The sequence below is a fragment of the Tauraco erythrolophus genome, chromosome 1 (genome assembly GCF_009769465.1).
Source record: "Tauraco erythrolophus isolate bTauEry1 chromosome 1, bTauEry1.pri, whole genome shotgun sequence".
Lineage (NCBI taxonomy): Eukaryota > Metazoa > Chordata > Aves > Musophagiformes > Musophagidae > Tauraco > Tauraco erythrolophus.
This window is the reverse complement of record NC_141465.1, coordinates 60,189,242-60,215,278: the sequence shown is the minus strand read 5'-3', so window position 1 is coordinate 60,215,278 and position 26,037 is coordinate 60,189,242. Positions and strand designations below refer to the sequence as shown.

The window sequence follows — 26,037 nt, the reverse complement described above, 5'->3', positions numbered from 1 at the left end:
CATCTGGGAATTATGATCATGGAGCCTGTGCAGTGTTTATTTTGCCAGAAAGAAACGTCCTTTTGTTCTGCATATCTGATCACTCTTTACTCCCCTTTCACAATCATCTAACTGATTTAGGTTGCCTTCAAATTCTTTCAAGTAGCCTGTGATTCCCTCCCAAATCTTTCTCCAATGTTCCAGAAAAACCTACGAATAAGTTCCCTTCATGTTCCTCCCCAGAAGGACTCAAGCCATTGCACCCCCAACAAGAAATTAACTTATTCTCCTACTTATCCAAGTTTTATCAATAACCTGGAATAACAGGAAGCATGACTAGGCCTTCTGCTGTGCCCCAAGCAATGCTTCCCCAGCAGGCCCAGGCTAGCTCCAGTTCCTAATTAGACCCTGACTCAAAATATTCCAGAACAAGGAGGGGTGGAAGACAGTTTTTTGCCAGGTGGCTGTGCTGAAGCAGCTCAGAAGGTGCTGCCAGCAGCTCAATAAGCCTGGGGAGAGACGGGAACACAGCAGCCAGCAGCGCAGGGCATTGAGAGGCTTCCCCAAACTGCCATGCGAACACATGGGATTTCAAGAGATCACGGCGCGGTGTAATGAGTGTTTTGCCCTGAACCAGCTTTGGGTGTTTAGGGTTTTGATTTACTTTTTTTTTTTTTTAAAGAAGCAGCATGGAAATGCTATATTACGAAAAAAAAAAATCACAATTAGACTACTTTCTCACCAAATATTATCTTGCTAAGCTCATCAATGGTTTTTTTTTTTTAAAAAAAAAAAAACAACTTTCTTTTGGAGGGTGATACACCAGCGACAAAAACCTACGGCTCATCTCACAGCAGAACTGACAAGCTACTTTCCTCATCGTGTCCAGTGACACATCAGAGAGGCAGGACATAAAATATTCATTTTGCAAAAGCAGGAATGCCATATTCAAATACTAGGAAAACAGCAGAAGAAAATATTACCTCCAAGATGAAATTTCAAGTTCAAAGGAATATTGACCTATAAGAGTTCAAAAGCTTTAGTGACTTTAAAAGGTCCCTTTAAAAATCCTTCTGCTTAATGTATTTTTAGACAAATATTTTTATGACTAGCAGATGAGCAAGTTTCCCACTGCTTTAGACTGTTCCTATGGAAACAAACCCATTGGCGAATGAGTCCTGAACAACTCTGATGCCACTGTCTGTACCCTGCTCCTCTTAGCAGGAATAAATCACCATTTAGAAATCCACAAGTCTAGAGGACTGATTATGTAGGGCTCAAGGAACTGCAGTCAACAGAGTCCAAACAAAGCTCTCCAAATGAAAAGTCTGACGTGCATGAAATAGCTAGAGGCTTACTTACTGAGCGTATTTAAATTGCTTTGCATATGGAGACTGGACCCAGGAAATTAATTCTGAATTGATAAATGCATCAAGACAGATGAGAGTCTACATATTTAATTTGCAGAACAGAATCGCAGTTTTGGTCTGTATGTGTAGGTAGTGCCAATTACAAAGAAGTGATTAAATAATTTGAGAGGGACTTTTTACAAGGGCGTGTAGTGATAAGACAAGGGGCAATAGATTTAAACTGAAAGAGGGCAGATTTAGATTAGATATAAGGAAGAAATTTTTCACTCAGAGGGTGGTGAGGCACTGGCACAGGTTGCCCAGAGAAGTTGTGGATGCCCCATCCCTGGAAGTGTTCAAGGCCAGGTTGGACGAGGCTTTGGGCAACCTGGTGTAGTGGAGGGTGTCCCTGCCCATGGCAGGGGGGTTGGAACTAGATGATCTTTAAGGTTTCTTCCAACTCTAACCATGCTATGATTCTCTGATTTTCTATGAAAGAGTAGAAGCAGCATACAGACATGGTCCATAGCACTCAGACTTACTACTACAACTACTAACTTTTGCAGGAAGCTTTCAGAGACAGAAGAGGGAACAGACAACTGTTGGTGTGTATTAGCTCGCATTTTCTGTGGTGAAACAAGTAAACGAGGTGTGGCAAAGACAGAGGAGAATTTAGCACAGAAAGGAGAGGACAGTGATTCAAACCAAGCACAGTTTTAGCCTGCACTTCTACAGTCTGGCAGTTCCTCTCAAGATGCAAGATGAGGGCTAAAATCTACAGCATGTCACCACTGCAGTGAATATTTTCTTTTATCAGTCAGAGTGGCTCCAAGGGCAGACATCTCCATGACAGAGAGGCATGAGAGAATGTAACATGATTCTTCAGCAATGTGTGAGAGGGATGGAGATGCCTTGAGCTTCCACACGTGTTTTCTGTCTCATGTCTTCAAAAGGAAAGAGAGAGGTGGCGTGAGAGTGCTATAAAAGCTGTCTCTGCCATTTCTTGGAAGAGACTCTCTGGGAAGTTATTAAGTGTCCACTGCTAGAAATAGTTCAGAACAGGAAAAATACACATGTCAAGACAAAATCTATTAGGAGCAGGGGGAGTGAAGGAGCACAGAAACAGGTTGGTTTTTGAGATCCAGTCCAAATCTAGTTGCTATGATCTTCCATCGTAACCAAGAGTTACTCCGATCTCTTGGTACAGTAGGCATCTAAACATACGGGATTTCTTTCACAAGCGTAAATATGAGGTCAAAGCAGCTTGTGATCTCCACAAAACAGGAAAGTGATGAAGGATTTTAAAATGTTTTAAGCAATCCTGTGAAGGCTATCATTGCACAAGTAAGGTTTTGCTTTTCCTATAAGACAGATTGCCTTTTAACTTCAAGAGAAAGTTTCTGCTTAAGTCCCTGGGCATCTCCTGCCAAATACTTACTCCTTACAGGTGAGGATTTCTGGCAAGAGACTATCAGCTTCCTAATGTCACCTGCAGCATCGCAGACCCTGGTGATGCATAATCGGTATTTGAGAATACCTACTGCTTGTGCGGTCAGACCTTAATGAGTGGCTAAAAACCTCAGATAGATTATTTTTATACTGCTAACTACCATGATTCATCCATTTCTACGCTCCAGGGAGAAAAACAGGAAGGAAACAGTAAGTCCTCAATTTCGTTTAACATTGGTAATGAGCGTCAATCGAGCTGTGGGAAGCGAAAAAAAACAACCTCATTCCAGTTGGAGTGGCATTTAATAAACCTAGGCGACTCTGGAAAAATAAAGATATGCTCAGGAGGTGGGTGGCACATGGAAGGATTAATTTGTGTTAATTAGGAGTTGCGGAGGAGGAATATTTTGAAGGGGGGAAAGCAGTTTCAGAATTTCAGTGAACAATGTGATAAATACTAATTAGCCAATTATTTCTCCATAGTGGCAAGCAGCTTTCAAAGTCATTTCTTCTTCTGCAACTGTCATGCCTCCTGTTAAGTGGCTAAGATGCGCCCCACACAAGCCTCAGATATAACCATTGGGGCAGGACCAGTTCGCCTCTCAGTAGTATCACTCCTTTCATCTTACATTTGAAAAGGGCAAAGGTAGAGGGAATAGAGGCATTTCCAGAGAATGAGCGCTATCTAAATTAGACATTTAAACAGAACAAGTGTGAGAGGCTAACTTGCAGAGGGAAAAGCTCAACACACTTATGAGAAAGACTAGAAATTATTGTGAACAGCCCAGTATAAGGCTGTCTATATACAGTCACCCTTTTATTTGCTCTAAGCATAGAAGTCTTGAAACTTTAAGCGCTTTCAGAAAGCCCAGCATTCAACAATTCATCTTACGAAAAAAAAAAAAAAAGACTAAGTGTTCATTATTGGGAGAGAGAAGAGAAGGTGTGAAAGAGAGACGTACACATGATCAGAAGACAGTGATTAGTATCATCTTGTTAAGGCTACTACGGTAATACCAAACGTGAACTAACCTGGAGAACCATACTCATGTCTTGGTAACCTACAGATCTTAGGCATCACTTCCATTAGGGTCTTGACATACTGAAGAATCGTCCCTTGTAACTAGGAGAAAACAGATGTGCGTAAACATGTCAGCTTTATTGAACTAAGAAATTTTACAACAAATTGCATTCAAAGTACACGTGAATTAAACAAGCTCTACAACTCTTGCATTTAATTCTGTCAGTCATATCTTCAAACAGGCAACTTTTTCAAATGAATACAGTTGCACTTTCCTTCATATGGCGTTAGCCACCTTTTGCTACAGGAAGAGTGGCACAACAGCTAAGGCCAGAAAGGTGAAAAAGAGGAAATCACGTTGTTCTTTTGCAGACTGTCTCTATTGTCTAACCAACTTTCAGATTTTTGGTAAAAAAAGTTGCATCTGAATGCTTTCAAAAGCAACAACAGAAAAATCCTTAGCATTAGGTATGTCTGTAACAGCTCAAACTGGCTATTCTGGATATACCAGTTAAGATACACACAGTCTCAGCCTACAGTCAGTCTGTCTTCCTCCCACTAGACACCTCTCTCATACCTGTCTCCCTATATCTGAGGATCTGCATGAGACATCAGCAGGATACCTCCCCCTAGGCCTTTTAAACTTTTTTTAAATGCCCAAAAATTCAATGCTACCTTGAATGAATTGAGACGATATACTACTTAATAATAATAATTAAAAAAAATCCCCCCCAAAACAACCCAAAACTTGACCCCAAACCACAAAAAATATCTGTGTTTTACTCTCTCCCTGAAGATTAGACCATAGTACCCCTTCAAGCAGGCTCCAGCCTTTCTAGAACATCAAAAATGTACTTAGAACTTTGTGGGAGTTACTGTAAACAAACTGCTGAATGTGTCAAGTGTCTGATGTGAGATTATGAAAGCTACAGCTATCCCCCGGTATGGTTGGATTATTTTGGCTGCATGCTGCTTACAGGAAACAGGGATAGGGAGGAAAAGACCATTTCTTTGGCTTAAACTTAACTGCAATGCATTATAATTCTATACATAGCTAATAACAATAGAGCGAACAGCCAGCCCCTCAATCTCCTCCTAGTTCCAGAAAAGGCCCTTTCCACTATAAGATACCCAGGCTGTATGGATAACTTCAACATCTGGTCTGAGCACTCTTCTAATTAGGCTTGATGCTCTCCATTGCGAGATCAAACCTTCCTTGTTATTAAGATGTCAACGATGTTTTTAAAAATCCCTGAAGTTAGGCAAGGAAGAAAATTCACTCCAGCTGCTCTCAAAAAATATGAAGAAGGTGAATTTACAGTGCAATCTTTAAGTTGAAATCAACTAATTTGAAACACTCATACTTTTCCAGAGTTTACCCAGGACCTAACAGCATAGGTCTCCATAAATTAAATTCATATCCAATGCAGAATTCAAGGTTTTCAAAACACTGCTGAGGCTACCAATGAACATTGTCTATTGCTTTCACAGGACACTGACTACTCTCAAACACAGCTTATACCGAACATCAATGGAAGTAACATTTTAATTAGTCTTATCTGAGATCTTACTTTCACTTTGTTTTTCTGGAGATATTTCATATCAGAAGCCATTTGGAATAGCAGAATATGAAAGACAATTGGCATACCAGGCTCTTGACAACTTTCAGCAACTCCTCCATCACCACAGCAATACCCTGATACCCAAGAAGTCTACAGATGACTTTGAAGTGAGGGGGACCAACAAAATTCCTGTAGTTGCTGTAGATGCTGGAATACGCCAAATTCAATGCCTGAAATAAGAGAAAAGATATGAGTAATGACAATTTCAGCTGACTGCATCTTTATAATAACTTCGTTTAAACAGCATTTTAAAGTATATTAAAAATAAAATAACTTTGTATCGCACTCTCTTTTCAGGAAGTTAAAACACTTTCTCTTTCCCACCCAAAATCTCTGTATTAGCAAGAAAAACTTGTAAACTTTTTTTTCACCAGGCATCTTCCACTTGCCATTTATAAAGCCACGAACATTTCCTCCATCGTGTTTTTCTTTTTACACAGGTAATAAAAGGTTAAGAGTAGTCAATGCCAATGTTCCGATCCCTGAATTTAAAGCACAGCTTCTATTCCTGTATCGTCCATTTTTTGTACAAAACATCTTGAAATAAGTTACTTCAATTTTCAGTTAATAATCGGTGTGTTAAGTCTCTGAGGACTCAACTACAAAAAAAACCCAGAGCCTTTTGCAGTTACTGCTCTCTGCACCTAATTAATTAGGATCTTTCTCTTCCCTTAGCTGTACACAAGATCAAAGCAAATCTAAGTCTGGGAAATAACCTCATGGAAATTATGCCAGGGTTGTACAAAGAGGATCAGGTGCTTTGCCAAATTAATGACTATTTCTTCAAAGTGAACACAACTGTACAGACTGATGCTGTGTAGGGATTGAGGAACCGTTTGCTGAAGCCATGGATCAAAGGGGAGTTGGCTAACTTTACATCCTCCACTTCTGTAAGTGGGCTGTTTCCCTAATATCCTGAAGTTAAATTTTAAAAGGGAATTCTGTCAACCTTTCTTGTAGGAGGTTCCGCTGTGTTTCCTTTTATTTTCTGCAGTTTTCATTCTCTCTAATACATGCATGAAAGACAGCATACTGTTAGACTTTCAACTCCACACACATCCTCTGTAACAGAAAATTTTCCTCCATCAGTATCCAGGAAGAACACTGACATCCCCTCCGGTGCAGATCCTGCACCAATTATCCATGCAAGTCAATACCAGATACTGTAATACACAGCATTGCACAAAGAAACTACTAACAATAAGTTACAAAACTCTACTGAGCTCTTGGAGGATTTTAGTCTCTTAAAGAAAAGGACTTACAAATCATCCTTAGAAGAGGTCAGGACAGAAGATACACATTTTTATCTATGTTGCAAATCTCCATATAAATAGCAAGTTCCAATGTGTTTTGAACTGTGGACTTAGAAATTTAAAAACTGGATTCTAGACCGACACATAGTGAATGCAAACCTGGCAACAGGTTAACGCTTCTTGGCCACCTCTTATGGATGCCTTAGATGCACTTCACAAACCCTCACGGGTCAAAAAATCGTTGCACTATGAAAGAAACGAAAGAAAGCACAGGCTTTCTAGAAACCATCTAGGTCATAACAAGAGACAACTAGAGATCCAAACCCACCTTTCTGAATCAGGCAACTCCTGAACTAAGGAGAAACTTTGCATATGTTATTAAAACACACACACATAGAAAATTACATAAATTTGATTGTGCTTCAACAACAACAGAGTTATAACCAGTGATTTATTTCTACAATGTGAAAATTGAAGAAGTTGCCAGTCCTGAAATTTACTTAAAGGTTCAGTTGTATTTCTTCCATGCCTGAACTTCTGTCCCCACCTGTGTGAAGAAATTATACAGCAAGACAGCCTGACCTGCAGAAGATGGGTTTTGGGGGGTTGTTTTTTTGTTTTTTCTTATCCTGAGGGTCCTGGTGAACAAGACGCTGTTATGTCCTTGTGGCAAAGGCAGCCAACAGCCAGCGGGGCTGCATCAGGCAGGGCACCACCAGCAGGTCGAGGGAGCTGATCCATCCCCTCTACTTAGCATGGGAGAGACACACCTGGAGCACTGGAGTCCAGTGGTGGGCTCTCCAGTACAGAAGAGACATGGAGAGATGTATGGGAGAGTCCTGCAGTGGGCCTTAAAGATGATTAAGGAACTGGAGCATCTTTCCTATGAGGAAAAGCTGAGAGAGCTGGCACTGTTTAGCCCAGAGAAGAGAAGGCTCAGGAGGATCACATCCATGTGCATAAGTAACTGATATGGGGAGTAAAGATGGTGGAGCCAACTCTGCTCAGAGGTGCCCAGCGACAGGATGAGAGGCAGTGGGCACAAACAGGAAATCCCTTTTAAACGCCAGAAAAAACTTTACTACTGTGAGGGTGGTCAAACAGAGAGGCTGTGAAGTCTCTGTCCTGGGCGATGTTCAACACCTGACTGGACACATCCCTGAGCTGCCCTGGAGGGTCCCCCAGGCTCAGCCGCCCATCAGGCTGGGAAGCTGTTCTGAGGACCGTGGGCTTGTGTTGACTTTGTGGAGGAGGGTTGTTTCCAAATACTCAGCCATCTTTTCCGTGAATGCAAACTAAAATAGACACTTGGCTAATTATTAGGCTCCTAATACATGACGCAGTTCTGCTGTTGGATCGGAGCTGCCTAAAACAGTAAACTCCCAACACACCTCACCAGGCAGACAACCTAAAGCTGCATCCTCCTAGTACAACACGTGTGTTTCCGTAGCTCTCCGCATATAAAACAAGGAGTCTGGGGCATTGACGGGGGAGATAACTGATAAAACTTTACAAAAACGTGCAGATGAATGTCTCGATACACTGAGCATTTATATGGCTGTCCTTAAAAGGTGAGATTTCATCCTTCGCTTTTGATGTCTCCAATCAGGGAAGTCTCGACAATAAATGTGTCCAAACTATCTATCTACCTCAGCTACAGCACAAGGAGAATTTTACTTCAGTAGGTTAAGGCATTTTAGTGCCGTGAGGTTAAAGGAAGAGAACTCCTCTTCACACAGCAGAAATTTGTTATAGAAAAGCAAGCAAACGTGACTTCAGTATAAAAAAACACCTCACCAATATATAAGAAGCCAGTACATTTAAAAATACATCTTTCTTTAACGTAATCCTCATGGGGAAGTACCTAAAATGGTCCACCTGTAAACGCTGGATTAGCAGAGCTTTATGAACTGTGATCAGGGATTTAGAAAAAAATCACCACACACCACCACCACTTCCCTCCCATGATGCACAAAAGCACAAAACGCTCAGGGAAGAAGCCACTAACAAAGGGGAGGGTGGGGGTGGAGAGGGAGGGAAGGAAAGAGAGAGTTCATTAATTTTTTAAACTATGCTTGCTTCCTCCCCTACTTATAAACTAAAAAAAAAAAAAAAAAAAAAAAAGAGTTGCTAGTTGCTGATGTCATCAAAGTGCTAACATTAATCACTCACAGCATCACCAGTACACGCACGAGAGCATATAACAGGGATGTTCAGGCAGTACACTGTCCAACGGGAGGCAAGCAAGAGGAGGGGGAAAAGACATTATTTTTTCTCCTGTATGTTCTTTGAAAAGCAAGGGAACAGCATCTTTAGGCAAGATGTGCTCTTGCATGAATTTAAGTGGAAGAGACAAAGAAACCATGCCACCAGCAGCATCGGAGAAAAAAACTGAAAGCACCAAGCAATAAGAATTCACTCCAAGGAATCTGAGGGGAAGAAAAAGCAAACTGGCAAGCAGAGATCAGACAGGAAATAACTCACGTGAAAAAAGATACAGAAAACTTCGTGTTTATGTCATTTTCACAGCAGCATCACCGTATGAAAATTCTGTTCTGAAATTTCTGTCAGGAGGTGACGGTAAGTACTGACTTTATATTCCATAAAACATCAGATGGGTTTTCCAAACATTTAAGTGTCAGTAATTATGCGTCTTTTAATAAGTGATGTTTTGTAACAACAGAATGTATTATTATTATTTAATTAAAATCTAAACATTCTACTTACAAAATGCTGTAATGAATGAAACTATTGTCTCCAGACTGTGTTAGGAAGTGCTCGATAAAAAATAAGTTATAATTTTAAGTAATTGGGATCTATCAGCTAAAGAGAAGACAACTGAGCAAGTAAGAGCTCTGATTCTACTAATGTGCCTGACTAATATCTGCAGAAGTTGGGTAGATGCCAAAATGTGTCTGTCTAATAAGTTTATTTAATAGCAAAGTCACTTCCCTTATATTGTTGCTGTCTCAAAAAGGGTGCACTTACCACACGATTAGAACGGCAGCATCTGCACAGATCAGTCATAGCTACAGTTTTACATTGTAATGAAAGTAAACATACGTCTTTTTCTTCCCACCTCCCGATAAGTATAATTCAAAAGCCTCAAGCAACAGTTTTCATACATAAAGTCACAGAATTCTTACTATTAATGTAATGTAACTATCAAAATCCCACTAATACATATTTCACCAGCCTCCTATCTAATATAAAAACCAATAAAAGTATTACAGAATGATTTCAGAATATGCTATGAGCAAATCTTATAAGCTTTCTTCATCAGGAGAATTTTCAATAGCCAATTGTTATTTAGCCAGGAGACTTAACATCTTAAACTTGATCATTAAAAAAAAAAAATCAATTAATTTTTATAATGAAGCCATAAACAATGAAATACAGTGTTACTGTTGTGAGCATTTACATTCATTAAAAAAGTAAAAAACTTTCACAGTGGAAAAAACTTTCACACGAGGGCCATTAGAAACAGACTATTATACTAAAAGAGAATCAGATCAAATTGCTGAGGTAGGCTCTTTTTCAAAAGCTGCCATCACAACAGTAAAAGAAAAAATCCCACCAAATGAACAAAAAGACACACTGTCTGTTTGTTTTGTTATAAAATAACAATTTTAACTGAAAGTCTACCAAGGCAGAAGCCAACTTTTTGTCCTGAAAGGAAGATATTCTTTAATAGAAACATTTAGGAAACTGCAGAAAAATAGGTGTTTTCCTTACAATATTTACAGTGGTAACACAAACTCAGAGTCTCAAAATACAGGCAGGTTTTCTAATGTTAATTTTATGAGGAGGAGGAGGGGTGTTAGTTCAGGGCAGACAGACTATGGAATTACACACAATCACTTAGCACAGAAAAGAGTTATTTTTTTAAAAAGCACTATTTACCCAGAAGGTATGCTATAGTCAATACTGTATTTCACCAACTAAGCCTAGCTTGAGAAAACTTTTCCAAAGGGTTGACTGGCATGAAGACTAAACATTGCGATTCTGATGCCACCAATGTGCAATCATCGCAGTCCCTGCTCTGGCAGTGGCTACAGATGTGCTAACTCACTAGCAAAAAATGGGAGAGGATCAGGGGATGAGAAACTAATGTAAAATGATATCGCAGACAAAATAATATCTGGTGACGTTTCCACATACTGTTTTGGTTTTAAATTGACTGTTGACAGGGAAAATTCAATACTTGTGGACAGTAGAGGAGTTTATCCCTCAAGATCCACTCCTGCCACCCCTCACTTGCCGCTTAGCATTAGAAAATTCATTGCTTACAAAAGCAAGCTTTGAGATTATGGAAAACACTAAGTAAGTAAAATAAAATGGAAGATAGACTACAGAGAAAAGCAAATGTTGCCTTTTTTTCCTTTAAAAAAAACCAAACCAAACCAACCCGAACTCCACTTATGAACATACTCATTGGGCAAGTATTTTCTGTGACAGATAACGTTAATTATTGTTGAATGGTCAATCTGTCAGTCTTTAGTTTAATGCTGAACCGGACCAAGGTTCAATTCAGTTTAGAATTCAATGTCAGTTTTTTGACATGAGAGTTTGACTCATAACATAAAATTATGTTAAAATATTCAGCTTTTTTTCCTATTAGAAATGTTTGTTCTATTAAAAAGAATACTCCAGCACTGTTCCAAAGGAGACACACATTTATTAGTGCATCTGTGTAAACTTCTGATCATTTGTTTTCCCTTGTGGCAGAAGTATATATTTTGGAAGTACAAAGCACATTCACCACTCCCCTTAATAGTCCTGAAGAAGTTTTGTTTCACTTAATGTTACCTAACATTAACACAAATTCCTTAAGGCAAATATATCCAGTGACCTTATTCTAGGGACTGTCCCAAATACGTAGGCAGCATGTATACCAGAACTGGCATAGAGGCAAATCGCCAGCATCCTCTCGTTGCGAGGGCACAGTCGTCTGAAAAAAAACTGTGAAAGGAAGTGGCTCCCCAATTGCAAATTCTGCAAAACACACCTTCTCTCATGGAGACAAGACACAACTCGTCACCTGGATCACCAGGCGGCAGCTCCGGTTGAATTTCTATAAGCATATATCTAGCCTTTCCCTTGGGAAAATGTACACAGCTTAAAACACTCCAAACTTTATGAACTGCCAACTCTCACTTTGACACAGCAGTACCAACAGTAAGAGCATAGTTCCCTAATCATCTCCTTTCCTAAATTACAGAGCACTACAATAAAGATCCACACGACATCCTCAGTGCTGCAGCTTCTCAGTGACCTCCCTGGGAAACGAACATCTCCCCTTTCCACAGCGAGATCAGCATCGCAAGAGTAAAAACCACCCGAGCAACATCCCGATGGGAATAACCGTCCAAAACATCACAGGAAACACGGCAATGGTAATTTGGCCAAAGATGGCCAGTTGTGCCGACAGCTTTTACAGCGTCATGTACCACCCTAACTGGAACAGCATGCTATCGACTTACTCGAGAAAGAGCTTTCAGAAGGAAGAGAGGGTGCCCGCCAGTCGCTCGTCCTTTGTTGTTGAAAACCTGACTCCGCTGACAACGTACATCGTGTGTGTGACCTGCCAGTCTGCCAACCCCTCCAGCGACCAGTGCAGAGTTTTTAACACGCTGGAACGAGACCCGGCGTCTGCGAGCAACACCAAGAAAGAGCTGGCGCTGGGCATCTGGCTCACCAGCGGCGTCCTGCTCCTCATCATCGCTGCCATCCTCCTCTACGGCTGCCTGCACCTCCTGTGCCGCAGGAGACGCGAGCGTTTGCAAGGGCGAAACGGGACCTCTGAAGAGGACCACGGGAAGGCGTGGACCAAAAGTGTGGGGTACACCTCAGAGGAGCTTGGCACACAAAGACAAATGATGCAGGATACCAAGGAAAGGCATCCAGGTGGCATCCAGCTGGCCACAATTATAGAGAATCCTTCAGCGTGCAAAGAGCCCATCATGCTGACTTCCAAAAGCCAGGAACAAGTGCCAACAACAGGACAGTGTTCTACTATAAATTAGAAACCTCTTGTCAGGAAGGACATTTTTACTACGTACGACATCCCAACTGCTTCAAACGCATCGCGTGCACTGTCAGTGCTCACAACAGGGAGCTCCAACTGCTCACCACAGCGCTCCCGGCTGTACCTCCGGTGTCACGTCCCTTTCCAACAGCATGTACGCAGCCAGAGGTACTTGAAGACAAAGATTCAGATTCCTAAGAAGAGAGTACATCAGCCGCACTCCGTTATTTAAAAATGAAGCATGTAGCAAATAATCAGTTTATATTTTGAGGGGATTTTTTTGTTGCTTTTCTTTAGTTTAAACCCGCAAACAAATATAAAAAATAATCAAAAGTGCTAATTTTTTTTTTTTTTTTTAACTAGCATAAATTAAAACTGAGACAGAATTTTTCAGATGGCAACCCAGACTGCTACTCTACAGGCAAGCAGAACATACACCCCAAGTACAGTGGTTTGCTAGTGTGAGTTTAACCTCCGCAATCCCAACTGCTTCTCGACCTGCACACCACCAACTACTACACTAAGTCCATGTACTTCACCGACCACGGTGCTCTCCATAGCTCCCCTCTGAATGAGGTCAGTCTCAGCACGTAAGCTAAACTCACCTGGATTTTAACGGTATACTTTTGTCTGTCTTTGAAATTTCCCCTTGATCTAAAAACACAAGCAAGATAACGACTCTGTAACGACACTTCTAATGAAACCAAGGAAGTATCCTGAGTTGTCGTATTTTGCACTCTTCTGCACCCACCACAAGCTACCTTCTGCTCCACAGGCAAGTGACTCACTGTAGAGGAAACAGAGTTCAGAGAAGCAACTCCTGGCCCTTCCTTCTCTCCTCTCAGTTTTAATGATAAAACCCATTTCACCAACTCCAAATCTCTATCCAACCACAGAGTACGTTTTGTAACCATGGGTCAACGAAGTAAAAACATGCCAAAACACGTTTTATTTTTGTGACAAGCAAGCCTGCTGATCATCTCACTCTGCCTTGAGCTTCACGGCGGAGTGTCAAGAAAGGCCCTTTGGACAGAAATCTGTTCACCCTCACAACGTGACACATCTTGTCTGGCTGGCACGTCTAAGTCTCCCTGTTTTAAATCTGTTAAGTGCATTTGTGTTCCATAAAAACATAATAAATCTTAGTATTGCTATATAGTACGGTATGTCTAAAAAATGAAGATACACTGTGACTGGAGGCATTTCAAACTGCTATTGATACAAACGTGTGTGTGAAGTCAGCTCTTGTTGACACAGCTCGGTTATACCAATACAGGCTGGAGAATTGCTGGCTAGGCAGCTGCCAGCCCTTTCCACCGTGCCCTGGAAGCCGAGGTGGCGTACAATTTTGGCAAGCAAGTGCCCGCTGAACATTTCACAGCAGGCAGCGGGTCTTTCAGCTCCCGTATTTTGACAACATTTCCCACAACTTGTGAAAGACGTCAACTCCCGTATTGCTAGGAAGACACGAGCTGGCATAAGTTCGATGTGTCGTCTTTACTTTTTTCTACTAGGATAGGTACGACACACAGAAACATGTGCTGAATGGGGGCGAGTATTACGTTTAGAAAACACTTCAAAAGGCTTCTTTATGGTGTTAAGTTAGGAATAACATGTTCTCCACTCCCTACATAGCATTTCCTCCAGCTGATACATGTTTTTCTTTGTCTTACACACCAGTCTTAAACTGTGAAGATGACAACAGTTTACTGCTGTTTCAAATGGAGGTGTTGCATGAAACAGACACTGAAAAACTCTCTTCAGAGCATGAAGCCAACACTACAGGTTACTGCCAAAATAGAGGCAGCTGGGTAGTGGGGACAGAAAAAAAATGCTGTAATATTATATTGTAATCAAATTAAAGTAACGCTTCTCTGACTAGGATTTCATCAAAGAGATAAAAGATTATTTTAATGTTAAAGGGATAGAACCAAGAGACATATATTCTCATCTCTGTCAACATCTTGGGCCCTTGAAAACCTGTTTATTTCACTGCATCTCTGTTTCTTCATGTGGGCTTTAAGGCAGTCTAACATATATATTTACATGCATTTATATGTTACACACATATGTCTATATACCATACCGAGAACTAGGAGCAATTCAGTCTTAAAGCAGTTTTGAGGCAATTTACCTGCTGAATTTTGTTATTGACACACACACCCATATATACAAAAAGACACATGTATACATCAGATTGAGAAGGCGACAAGCTACCACGGAAGTGCTCGCAGGAATGGGATTTACCTCATCTAAATATAAAACCATTCCACCCAAGGAGTTTACTGTGCACTACTTAGATAAACATTTCTATCACCTCTCAAGCAACGGACCATCTGGCACATACTGCAAATGAGCAGTGCATAAGGAGCGTCATCTGACTTCTGCACTAGTTTTGAAGAACTCATGTCATCACACACTCACAGAGCTACACAATTCTTTGTCTCTTGCTCAGAAAGTTTTATTACAGATTCATTCAGGTTCATTCTGGCAATTCTGTGTTTTGGTAGTTCACTTTCCAATTTTAATAGTGATCTAGTAAGGGGCAAACATTCTAAGTGATTATTAAACTGTTAAGATGCAACATAATGCAAATTGATGTTAATTTGTGCACCAGCAGTAGATAAAAACCATTATGTTCACATTGAGAAGTATTTTCTAAAGGAATCTTTTTTCACAAAACAAATGAGTTGGCATCTACAAAATCATACAAACATGAAAATCTTTGGAAAATGTTGTATAAGCCAGAAAGGAAGCTCTTAAATTCTAGCTTACACAACCTCTATAAAAGAAGGTACTTCATTAACGTGCAAAGTTAGTTTCGAATCCTCAGTAGAGACTCTTTCTTACCTTTACATTATTATTTTATGCATCCAGCCCATGCTGCCAAGTTTCAGTCCGCTAGCATTCATTTCGTTAACCCTACACACTTCACTTGAGAAAAAGGATTTCAACGGGCTTTTAAAATACTCCAGTTTACTTAAAAGGCTGGTGAGCTTCTGCTGGTTGGCTCCTTCCCACCTGACAGCTCTGCTCCCATGACAGCCAGTAAGTTGTATCTGTGGTTTCTGTTTTGCTAACTGGATGAAGATATCACTCAGAAAACTTTAGATGCATCAGAGAATGTGGACACAACTCTCTGTGCTAAGCATCAATACACATTAATATAGACCAAAAGCTTTGATTCATTTAGAAACATACATGAATATGTGAACACTTTGAGATCAAAACTAAAAAATTCTTTAATTACTCTTTAGCGAGCACACTGCTTGTGCAGAGCTTCTGCACAGAAAGCATTTAGCCGTTACAGTTCAATACATGCATCTATGAGTGTCCATGCGCACAGGAATCCACAATGCACTTGTCTTGACCTAAACAAAAAACATGGATTGCTAAAAAAAAACCCAAAACCACAAAACCAAAAACCCAATGCAAAAAAACTCCTAACAAATCCAAAACTAACAAACAACAAAAAAGCCCAATAAGGAAACTAAAAAGTCATATTTCTTGGCTATAGATCAACATGAAGTGCTCACCTGAATATCTTGAGCAGTTCAAGAACTCAAAAAAGACAACAAAATAAAAAAAAACATAGCTACTCCACACCCCACTACTGTCCAGTCACAAGGCAATTCAACAACATAATCATTAAACTACTCAAAAAGGATGTGCTCTGTGACAAGCCCGGCTATACAGTACACAGAATAATATCATGCAATCATATTACATGCCAGAATGTATCACCACTATCACATAACAATTATTATCTGTTACTTGCTCTATACAGTAGAAATGTCATCCTAAAATTCCATTCAGATATCCTCAATTCCAAAACACATTAGATTCAAGAATAAAAATATACTCTTGTAAAAATTTAAAACTACAGAGAGTCAGGAATATTTGCTAATATAGGTATATCTATTTCTGAAATTTGCTTCAGGAATGCAACAAAGAACCCCCTTGATTGCTCCTGCTGATACAGAAAAATAATCAGATTTCTGAAAATGTATAGCTCTCAGAATAAAGATTACTAAACTCATTTTAGTAACATAACCTGACTGGTAAAAAAAGGGTTTCCTAGTTAATCCTCTGTCACTCATCCCACTGCATCATCACTTAGATAAATTAAGTTAGCAATATCTACTAAATTCAGTGGGGTTTTTGCTCTTTACATTGCATCTGGTGAATTCCTAAAATAGTAAGGAACATAATAACTCTAATGTAAGAAAATCCCACTTTCCTATAATTTACTGTTCCCTGTTAGAGAACAATTATATAAAACACTACTCACAGTACCAGACAATCAGCTGTGACATTCTGCATTAAAGACATGTGAATCCTTTTCCGTCTCCTTTACGTTTTAAAAGCATGAAAGTTTTAAAAATGCAGCAGATCTATTAGGACTGATATTTGTAACTTCAGAGCTATCTCTTCAGCTCTCAAAAACTAGCTTACTGAGCAAATCACTTCAGAGATTGCACCGTATGACTAGGATATGATGTGCAGTTAATAACAGTAAGACAAGGACTAATTATGCTCATGTTCAGGTAGGAGTTAGATAATGAAAGTAGCCAAACATGAAAATGACCCTTACAGTACACTTGTATAAATGACAAGGATAATTGAGTACACAATTTTAAAACTTTTTTTTAGTCAACAATCGTCTGATTTGAGCCTTGTATTTTTATTGATCTTTTCCATACTTTCATTTTGCCTCCCCAATACTCAAGAAAACAATGCAAAATTAAGAGGGACATCTTGTTAAATATTCTCAAATGATTTGCTGAAGATAACACTGCTGGTTTTTACTGCTATTGGAAGTAGCTCAATATTTCCAACTGGATATTAAAAATACAGATATATGTTAATCTGCTATGCCATTAACTGTCATTGAGACTGAGACAATAATTCTGAAGCATAAGAAAATAAATCTGCAGTGATCCAAGAGAATAAATCTATCCCTCCAACATACAATACTGCACACATGAGCATAGCATTGGTCCTATGAATACAGGCTAACATTCCTCACTTGGGTAGCTCCATGAACGTGCACAACCATTCTCTTGTGTCAAGTACTCTCTCAACTATCACCCACATAAGCTCCTTTCCAACCTCAGTATTGGGCATTGCCTTAAGGCACAGAGTATGTGACAGCATATCAGGCACACTTCTGTTGAAAACTTGAATAAACCTTCCAGGTCTCTCTAATCTGCAAGGCAAGAAAGATGATGCTAATACAGGAGATGAGATGGCTAGAAGGCCAAGTTCATCACGATGACTTTGAGATCTTTGGGTTCAAGATGCCAAAGAAATGCTACATTTTTCAGGGAAATAATTTAAGTAGTTTGATATCTGATAGTTTAGGATGGCCAGAATCTATATTCCTTTTGAGTCAGAACATCTGAAGCAGTTTTTCGTATCTGTTCCCTTTTCTCCTGCCATCACACTCTTCATCAATGTAACAAGGGAGCAGCTGCACCCAAGATGGGCTCTTGTTCTCACTTCACCAGATGACTAATTAATCTCTTCTTTGGAGCTGTTCTGCCACTATAAGCAACTGTGCAATGCAAGGTGTTTGAGAGAAGGACTTATTTTTAGCTATGTCAGATAAGACTAACATCAGACTAATCACTTGCACTTTGGCTGAAACATATGGTGAGCTTCACAGCAAAGTCTGAAAAAAAGCCTATGTTGAATCTAAAATACTCACAAAATGTATTTGAGTCCATTATTAATAACTTTTATATTCTATAAGTTCTATACTTAAAAGAGATATCTTTAAACATCAGCAAATCATAAATATAAAGGGAATTAAATCCAACCTTTGATCCATAGAGATACTGCGGCTGCGCATTAGGCTGCTTATCTCTCTGGAACTCTTGAGAAAACGGTAGCACGGTCCGAACAAATCTATAAAAACAAAATAGAGAATTCAGTAATTATACTTGGGTTTGCAGGTGTGCTCCCAGTGCACCTTACCCTGTGTAATACTGCTTTTGTCTACATATAAAACCAAAGCCAAACTGGTAGCCTTTCAGCCCAAGTTGGAACTGGGGAAGCACAATAGCCTGCATTGACCAAAAGCCTGGATGCAAATCATAATGCAATTCTCTGTCACTTACTGGGATCTCGTTCTTCCAGTGGTGTGCAGGATCCCAAAATATTTCTCACCTCTACTGTAGCCCAGCTGAGCAAAAAGAGAAGCAACTAACAAATTAGCAATAGCCTCTTTCAGAGAGTAAGGAAGCTCCTTGTGCTTCCAAAATTAAGTCCTTGAGAATGAACTACACCTTCAAAGAAGAAACATGACCTTTCTATTAAGTGTTTTGGACCTTTTTTTCCCCAAAAGAAACTCACAGCAGGAAAAATACTTTAGGTTAATATATTTTTTAAAAAAAAGTCAGGAGGAAGGGTACAATCCTTGTAGCAAAATTAACATTTCACAAGTTTTCTCACACCATACTTTTGTGTGAACATATACCAACACAAATCACGTTTAGCTTTACCTCTGTATATGTTAAGAGGATGACAACAGAATTACAAAAATATGGAGTACTGCAAAAGATAGGATCAAACAGCCCACTCCAAACTGAGGGCCCCAGAGTCTGAAGAACGGTGCTTGGGCAGAACTCTGTAGGCACAAGTCCTCTCATGAACAAGCAGCACAGACCTACTTCCTTGATGTTGCCTGTTAAGTGTGTAATGCACATTTTGCAGCATTACAGTTTTGGTGCAGAAAGCAGTTAATCAACGTCTACTACAATTCTGATTCTGCTTAACTTTACTAAATCGAGCAAAATCATTAGTAAGTGTGTTTATGGGTTGGATGGCTACTTTATTTTTAACTTGATGAAATCGATTTCTTGGTAAATGGTGCAAAGCTGCATATACATGGGGAAGAGAAAAAACAGCTGTTTAAGAAGAATGTTTGCATCAGATCAGGCTGATCAGAGTGATAGCTGAGTAAAATAAACGCATCTAGAAAAAGGTTTCAGGAAAGGAAGTTTGCAGTACATTATAATATCATAAGATAGAATTATATCTTTACCTGGTTTTGTTCAAAATATGTTTGAATTTAATCAACACACAAAGTAAATGACTCAATATTTTTTCCCAGAAAGAACATAGAAAGTCTATTTTAATACATCCATTTTCTAGCTGAAAACAAAAACAGCCATGCTAATCAAAAACTGTTTCACCCAAGCATGTATAAATTGCACCATATTGCTCACAATTATTTCCACTGTGTTTTATTCCTGAGTAATCAAAAACATTCTTGTGAGAATCTATAACTTCAGGACAAGGTTTTCTATATTTTTTTAACCTGCTCAAAAATAGGTATGCCCACAGTTTCAGCTACTTGTTCATATGTATTTTAGCCCTGTCTTTCCATAAGTACTTGTACTTGCTGAAGTCCAGAAAGTGCTTGCATTTAGAACTTTCGAGGAAAAAAGATCATGTATATGTATTGGTTTTGATACTATACAGATACATATAATTTAAATCTCCTTACATTCACATTTCCTCAGTTTACAAGTTTCCCCCCTTCACTCTCACATAGCAACTGAAAACTTCCTCTTGAGATCACTTGAATCTGTTCTCTGCACAGATACTTCATTAATAAGTTTACCAGAGATGTTGTAAACATCTGATGGATTTCAAAGTAATCTGCAACATATGACAGTACCAGAGATTACTCTATTCCCCCTTCTTGCTCTCCAAATCCTATGCCTTTTTAAACTGACATCAATTTTCAAGCCTTAAGAAAATCTCTAAAACGAAAGACATCAAAAGAGATACCATGTAATTTGGGATAAGACCAGGTTTCAGCGTGCAGATGTATTGGGCAAGAGCTGATTTGTTATCACGAAATCAAAACCCTCAAAATGAAAAGTGTGTTTCAAAATATAAATGTAGGTGCATCCCATGCCTCATGGAAGCTGTAACTATTATTCTTTCTCTCTTCAAAAAGGTATTATGAATATATTTGAACTACAGTGTCATTAGTGTCTGGGAGCTAACCAGTCAAACTGTATTGGGACTGAGAAGAAATCACAGCCTCAGAAATCAAATACCAGAGAAATACTTCTGAGACACAGCCTCTAAGTTTCATTAGCTCTGTACAAACACAAGTAACTCTTGTGTGTTCTCCGGTGTTCCTCTACATTCTTGGGGATGTTCCTAAACATCTCTACTGTTTTAGAATTGTAGCAAAACAACCTTAAAGCTTTCTTAAAGGCCTAGAGCAAGCACCCATTTTATACTTTCTCGAGGGACATCGGGGAAAGATACTGAGAGAGGAAGAAAAGGAAGTTGGAGCAAGAGACACAGTCACTTGGTATCTTATGGCAGAGCTATGGCTAAGTACTGAGGATACAACAGGGAGAAGAGAGAGCGTCATTCTAGGAGGTATGTGGCTAATTCCCTTCAGATAAATATTAGAGATGTCTTCTTTCAAAATAAGGGCTACACAGAAACCTTTACAGTTCAACATCATCTGCTATTCTTCAAACTTTTTCAATTTCAATGTGTGTGTTTTCTTTTTGACATCCTGCTGGTTTGCTTTCTCCTGCTCCTCCTCCAAGAAACAGAAACACCTCTGAAGGACTGAAGCTCTTTGAATATCAATGCTAAAGCTAGGCAAATTTTTCCTTTTCTCGGATATTGCTAGATGCAGGTTTTGGCATACTCCAAGATAATCCGTTCTTTTCATTTTTAATCAGTGTTGATGATCTCATAGTGATTTATCCATTTTAATCAACGCAGGTTGTAAGCAAAGTAGATTAAGCAGATGAAAAGCCTGCTGGCTTACCCAAGCTTTGCAACAGTGATTGCTAAAGGACAACAATGATCCCCGAAGTAAGTATTTTAGAGATCATATTATTTTATATCGGTGTTTCTGTGACACCTACCAACAAGGAATACATAGTGAGCACTTTACAAACTACCCTAAATGATTCTATGATTCTATGATTCTAATTACCATAATCTATTTAAGAAAATAAGGAGAAATCTGAAAGAGACCGCTTTGGCCAATGAGCCTGCTGCCTTGCTAATGCAGGCACCAGATCAGACAGGCAGTCCCATTCATAAACATTCTAAGCTTCATCTCAGAAGTAATAAAATATCACAATCCTCCCTCCCTGCTCATACAGAAAGTGTCCCTCTGCACTTCCCTGTCCAATTGGTATGAATACATTTAACTTCCAGCCTTCTCAAATTAGCTTGTCCTGTCTACCAGATCTAAGCCCCACACTCCCTCGCTTAGTAAATGCGAGATCTAACTCGCCCTTCTCAAACATGAGTGTCAAGATAGAGAGAACAGGGGGCTACAAACTGATGTGCGGGAAAACAGCAGACAAAACAGAGCATGAAAGTAACAGATATCTGCCACTCTATTGCTATTACCTTTCATTTTGGCAGAAAGACTATATATTTTTTTTTTTAGGTGGGGTGCTTGTCAAATTTGATGGAATATTTGACTATAGTCACCCCTACTTTGCATAAGTCTATATAACTACACCATTTGGCTCTCTGTAGCAGAAACTAGCCAGTTTTCACCACCAGTGCTGCTTTTCAGGTTTGCTCCAGCAGTGTCTGCAAGCGCTGAAAATTTTTCTGACACAGTGACTATCGCACAGTATACGCAAGACAAGAAGACACAGCTGTTCACTTGTGAAAAGTAGTCTCAAAAGCAGTATGAGAGAGAGCACTCATGAAAGGAAGGGGGAGGAAGGCAGGAAGACTGAAAAATAAAAAGCTAGTCTTTTTGTTCATTCTGTGACAAACCTGTGTCCTCAGAAGAAACATGTCATACTGCATTTGGAAGAGTGTTATACACATGAATTTTTAGCAGAGAATACAGATTTGGATAATGTGTTGAGAGAAGATGGAACTACAAGTCTGACTACTGTCTCAGGAAGCTTGTATCATTTGTGTCAAGAAAGCACAGAAAATACTCATTCCAAATAAACATCTAGGCTGTCTTATGCTTGCTCCTCTGCTAGGCCTGAACACAAAACATGCTATGATGGAAGGAATAGTCCAGCTTAGAATTAGCAAAGAAAATAAGGCAGATAAAGGAACACTATAGGTAGTGTAAAAGGAACAAAGAACAAACATCTGGAAGTTCTCCTTGTGTCATTTGAATCCTCTGATCAGCCCTAGTTCTCCTAACTCCACAAAGATACAAGGGAATGAAAAAAATACAGATGCAGGCATAAGCATAACAAAGACTCCTGGCGTGGAAAGACCTTTGGCTTGGAAAAACATGCATCTGAGGGCCAACATGAGAGAGGGCTCTTCAAAAAATCCCAAGCAGCACAGAAAAGACAAGTGGGAAATGGCTGTTGATGGTCACTTTCAGTATGAGAACTGGCAGGCAACAGCTTGAGAGCAAACTGAAAGGGATACTTTTTCGTGTAGCACACAGCTTCCCTGCAGGCTCCTCACTACAGAACGACATGAATGCTAAAACCTCACATAGCTGTAAAAAAATGACTGGACAAAGCAACGGGGAAAAAAAAAAAACAACAAATAAACCTGTAAAGGACCCAAAATGCACTAACATCCCACCATTTTTGTTTTACAGAAACACCTGATCATTGCTAGCAGCTGGCATGTTTCCTGGGAGAATAACCACCCCAAGCCTCCCTTGTTCTGATACTTGGCCTCTGCGCGGCTGCTGCTAGAGTCAGGACATTGGACTAGAGAGGGCTTTGACCTCACCAACAGTTCATATGCTCATGACATTATCCAAAAGCTTGTTCTCTTTCTTTCCTGATCAACAACAAGCAGATAAAACCACTCTTGAATATCACTGCTAATGCCCATTTGCAGAGGTCTCCTCGCTCATCCTACCAATTCCTCCTCCAAACACTGCTGCGCCCAAGTCTGGACACAGCTGTGCAGCTGGTGATCACTAATGAGACTAAATTTCAGAAAACTGGCAACTGCAATTATCAAATCTCTAAATCTTTTAATAGCAGCCTCACTGTTTAATCTCAGTACGTTATCAGATATAAAAAAAATTCCTAAGTCCCAAATAATTAAACATGCACCACTGCTTCCATACTTCTGCACAAATAGCCTTAGCCTTCGAACCAAACCTGCAGTTTCTGAACACTTGAACTCTTTTACAAATGTTTGAAATAATCACATTCAAGCATTCTTGGAAAAAGAGCTTCAAAAGGTACCAGGTACAAGTTCATAGAATCATAGAATGGTTAGGGTTGGAAGGGACCTCAAAGATCACCTAGTTCCAACCCCCCTGCCATGGGCAGGGACACCCTCCACTACACCAGGTCGCCCAAAGCCTCATCCAACCTGGCCTTGAACACTTCCAGGGATGGGGCATCCACAACTTCTCTGGGCAACCTGTTCCAGTGCCTCACCACCCTTTGAGTGAAAAATTTCTTCCTTAGATCCAACCTAAATCTGCCCTCTTTCAGTTTAAAGCCATTGCCCCTTGTTCTATCACTACACGCCCTTGTAAAAAGTCCCTGTCCAAGTTAATCTGACCAAAACACTAACTTTAAAAGAAGAATCCTTCCACCTAGGCTGTGGTCAAATTAATAAAAGACAAGCCACAGGTATTACACATTTCCTGGGAGCTCTACCTCCAACCCTTCACCACCAAGCAGGCTCTCTGCTTTTCATCACAATTATTTCTCTTTTTTCCAGCCTTTTGTTGTTACTGTTCTTCCCTTGTTTACACAAAGCTCTCATGCAAGACATTACCTACCAAGAGTCAATTATTAAACTAGCAGCTGTCACAGAGCTCCTCATGTGTACTCCATTTGCACATAACCCGTACAGTTGAATGCAGAGAGCGCTCATCAATTTAAAGTTCATGCTAACAGCAAGGCAGCAATAGCCATAATGAATGTGCTTAAGAACCAGAAAAGGTCTAGAAACTCCCTGTTCCCTCTCTCAGCAAAAATATCAATGGGCACCATACAGCATGTGCAACACACATTAATTCTCTCCACACTGATGTTTTTGACTGAATCCAAAGCAATTCTGTGGTGAAATTGGACACATTGTACACATACTGCCTAAGATCTGGTTCTCTTTATCATCTTTTTAATTAATTATCCTGAATTGATTACCCAGCAAGCTTGAGGATCAGCCTAACTCAATTCGTGCATACAGTTTTGTTGTGGTTTAGACCGGCAACTAAACACCACACAGCCGCCTGCTCACTGTCCCCCATCCCCAGCGGATGGAAAAAAGAATTAAAGAGGAAAAAGGGAAAGAGACTTGTGAGTTGAGACAAGAACAATTTAATACTACTACTAATATATGAATATGTATATGCATAATTATAATAATATATACAACCAAGTGATGCGCAATGTAATTGCTCACCATCTGGTGACCAAGACCCAACCCGTCCCATCCCGGACTAACGATCCCAAAACAGGTAAGTCCCAACACCACAATCCCGGATGAGCGAGAGGCCCAAAAAGAGAGCAAGAGATAGAGTGCACTCTGACAGTCCAAGAGTGAGAGCCCTGGGAGAGCAAAAAGTCCTTTCCAGTTAACCCTCATTTTTATACTGGGCATAACGCTGCATGATATGCAATACTCCATTGGCCAGTTTGGCCCTCAATCCTAAATTTAAGTTCAGATCACAAGGGGAGTTGTGGTCCCTTTGTCCCGGCCATGCTCCCCCCAAGACTGTCGTGCTCCTGCACACTGGCAAAACATGGGAAGACAAAAAGTCTTTGAGACCTCAGTGCCAACTATAAACATCAGTGCGCCATCAACGTTCTTCTCATAATGAATCCCAGACTAAAACCAAAACACAGAGCTCTTCTAGCTGCTAAAAAGGACTAACTCTGTCCCAGTTGAAACCAGGACGGGTTTTTACACAGACAAGCAACAGTTCTACAGGTTCCTGATAGTGTCCTTTGGCATTCCACACTCACTTCCCAAGTACTGTGGTCTGCAGTACAGGAGTCCTTATAGTCAGGATGAACACAGATCGAACTGTTACAGGAGCTATTGAATGTCTTTCATTAAAGCTGACAGGTGAAGGATAAGCATTTCATCAAGATTTTCTTTTAATATTATGCTTCCATGATTCTTAATACATCACACTGAATATTCTGATGCTGATCTCCAGATGCACCAACCGTACAGTAGTTTCCTCAGAAATACATTCAACTCTCCTGTGCAGACAGATTAATGTAGCAGAAGTTTCTTGGCTAAAACTTAAACACGAAAAACATTTTTTCTTTTTCTTTTCCCCCAGACAGAATCTTGGATCTAAAATGCAACATAACCATCATGGAACATGTCAGACAGGGAAAGCTCTCCAAGGAGATACTGA

At 39.9% G+C, this 26,037-nt stretch overlaps 2 protein-coding genes across 5 annotated transcripts in view; one reads left to right on the top strand and one right to left on the bottom strand.

Moving 5' to 3' along the window:
• Positions 1 to 26,037, bottom strand: part of CYFIP1 (cytoplasmic FMR1 interacting protein 1) — a 59,614-nt gene that overhangs the window by 11,077 nt on the left and 22,500 nt on the right. For all 4 annotated transcript variants that reach the window (XM_009988119.2, XM_086619205.1, XM_009988120.2 and 1 more), the window contains 3 exons: positions 18,524 to 18,611; positions 5,447 to 5,590; positions 3,810 to 3,900 (listed from right to left, as the gene is read on the bottom strand). In XM_009988119.2, the coding sequence (XP_009986421.1) occupies positions 3,810 to 3,900; positions 5,447 to 5,590; positions 18,524 to 18,611 (323 nt within the window). The remainder of the gene's footprint in view (positions 1 to 3,809; positions 3,901 to 5,446; positions 5,591 to 18,523; positions 18,612 to 26,037) is intronic.
• Positions 12,028 to 12,699, top strand: LOC104380601 (fibronectin type III domain-containing protein 9). Its single transcript, XM_009988116.2, has one exon. The coding sequence runs from the start codon at positions 12,028 to 12,030 to the stop codon at positions 12,697 to 12,699; it is 672 nt and encodes a 223-aa protein (XP_009986418.1).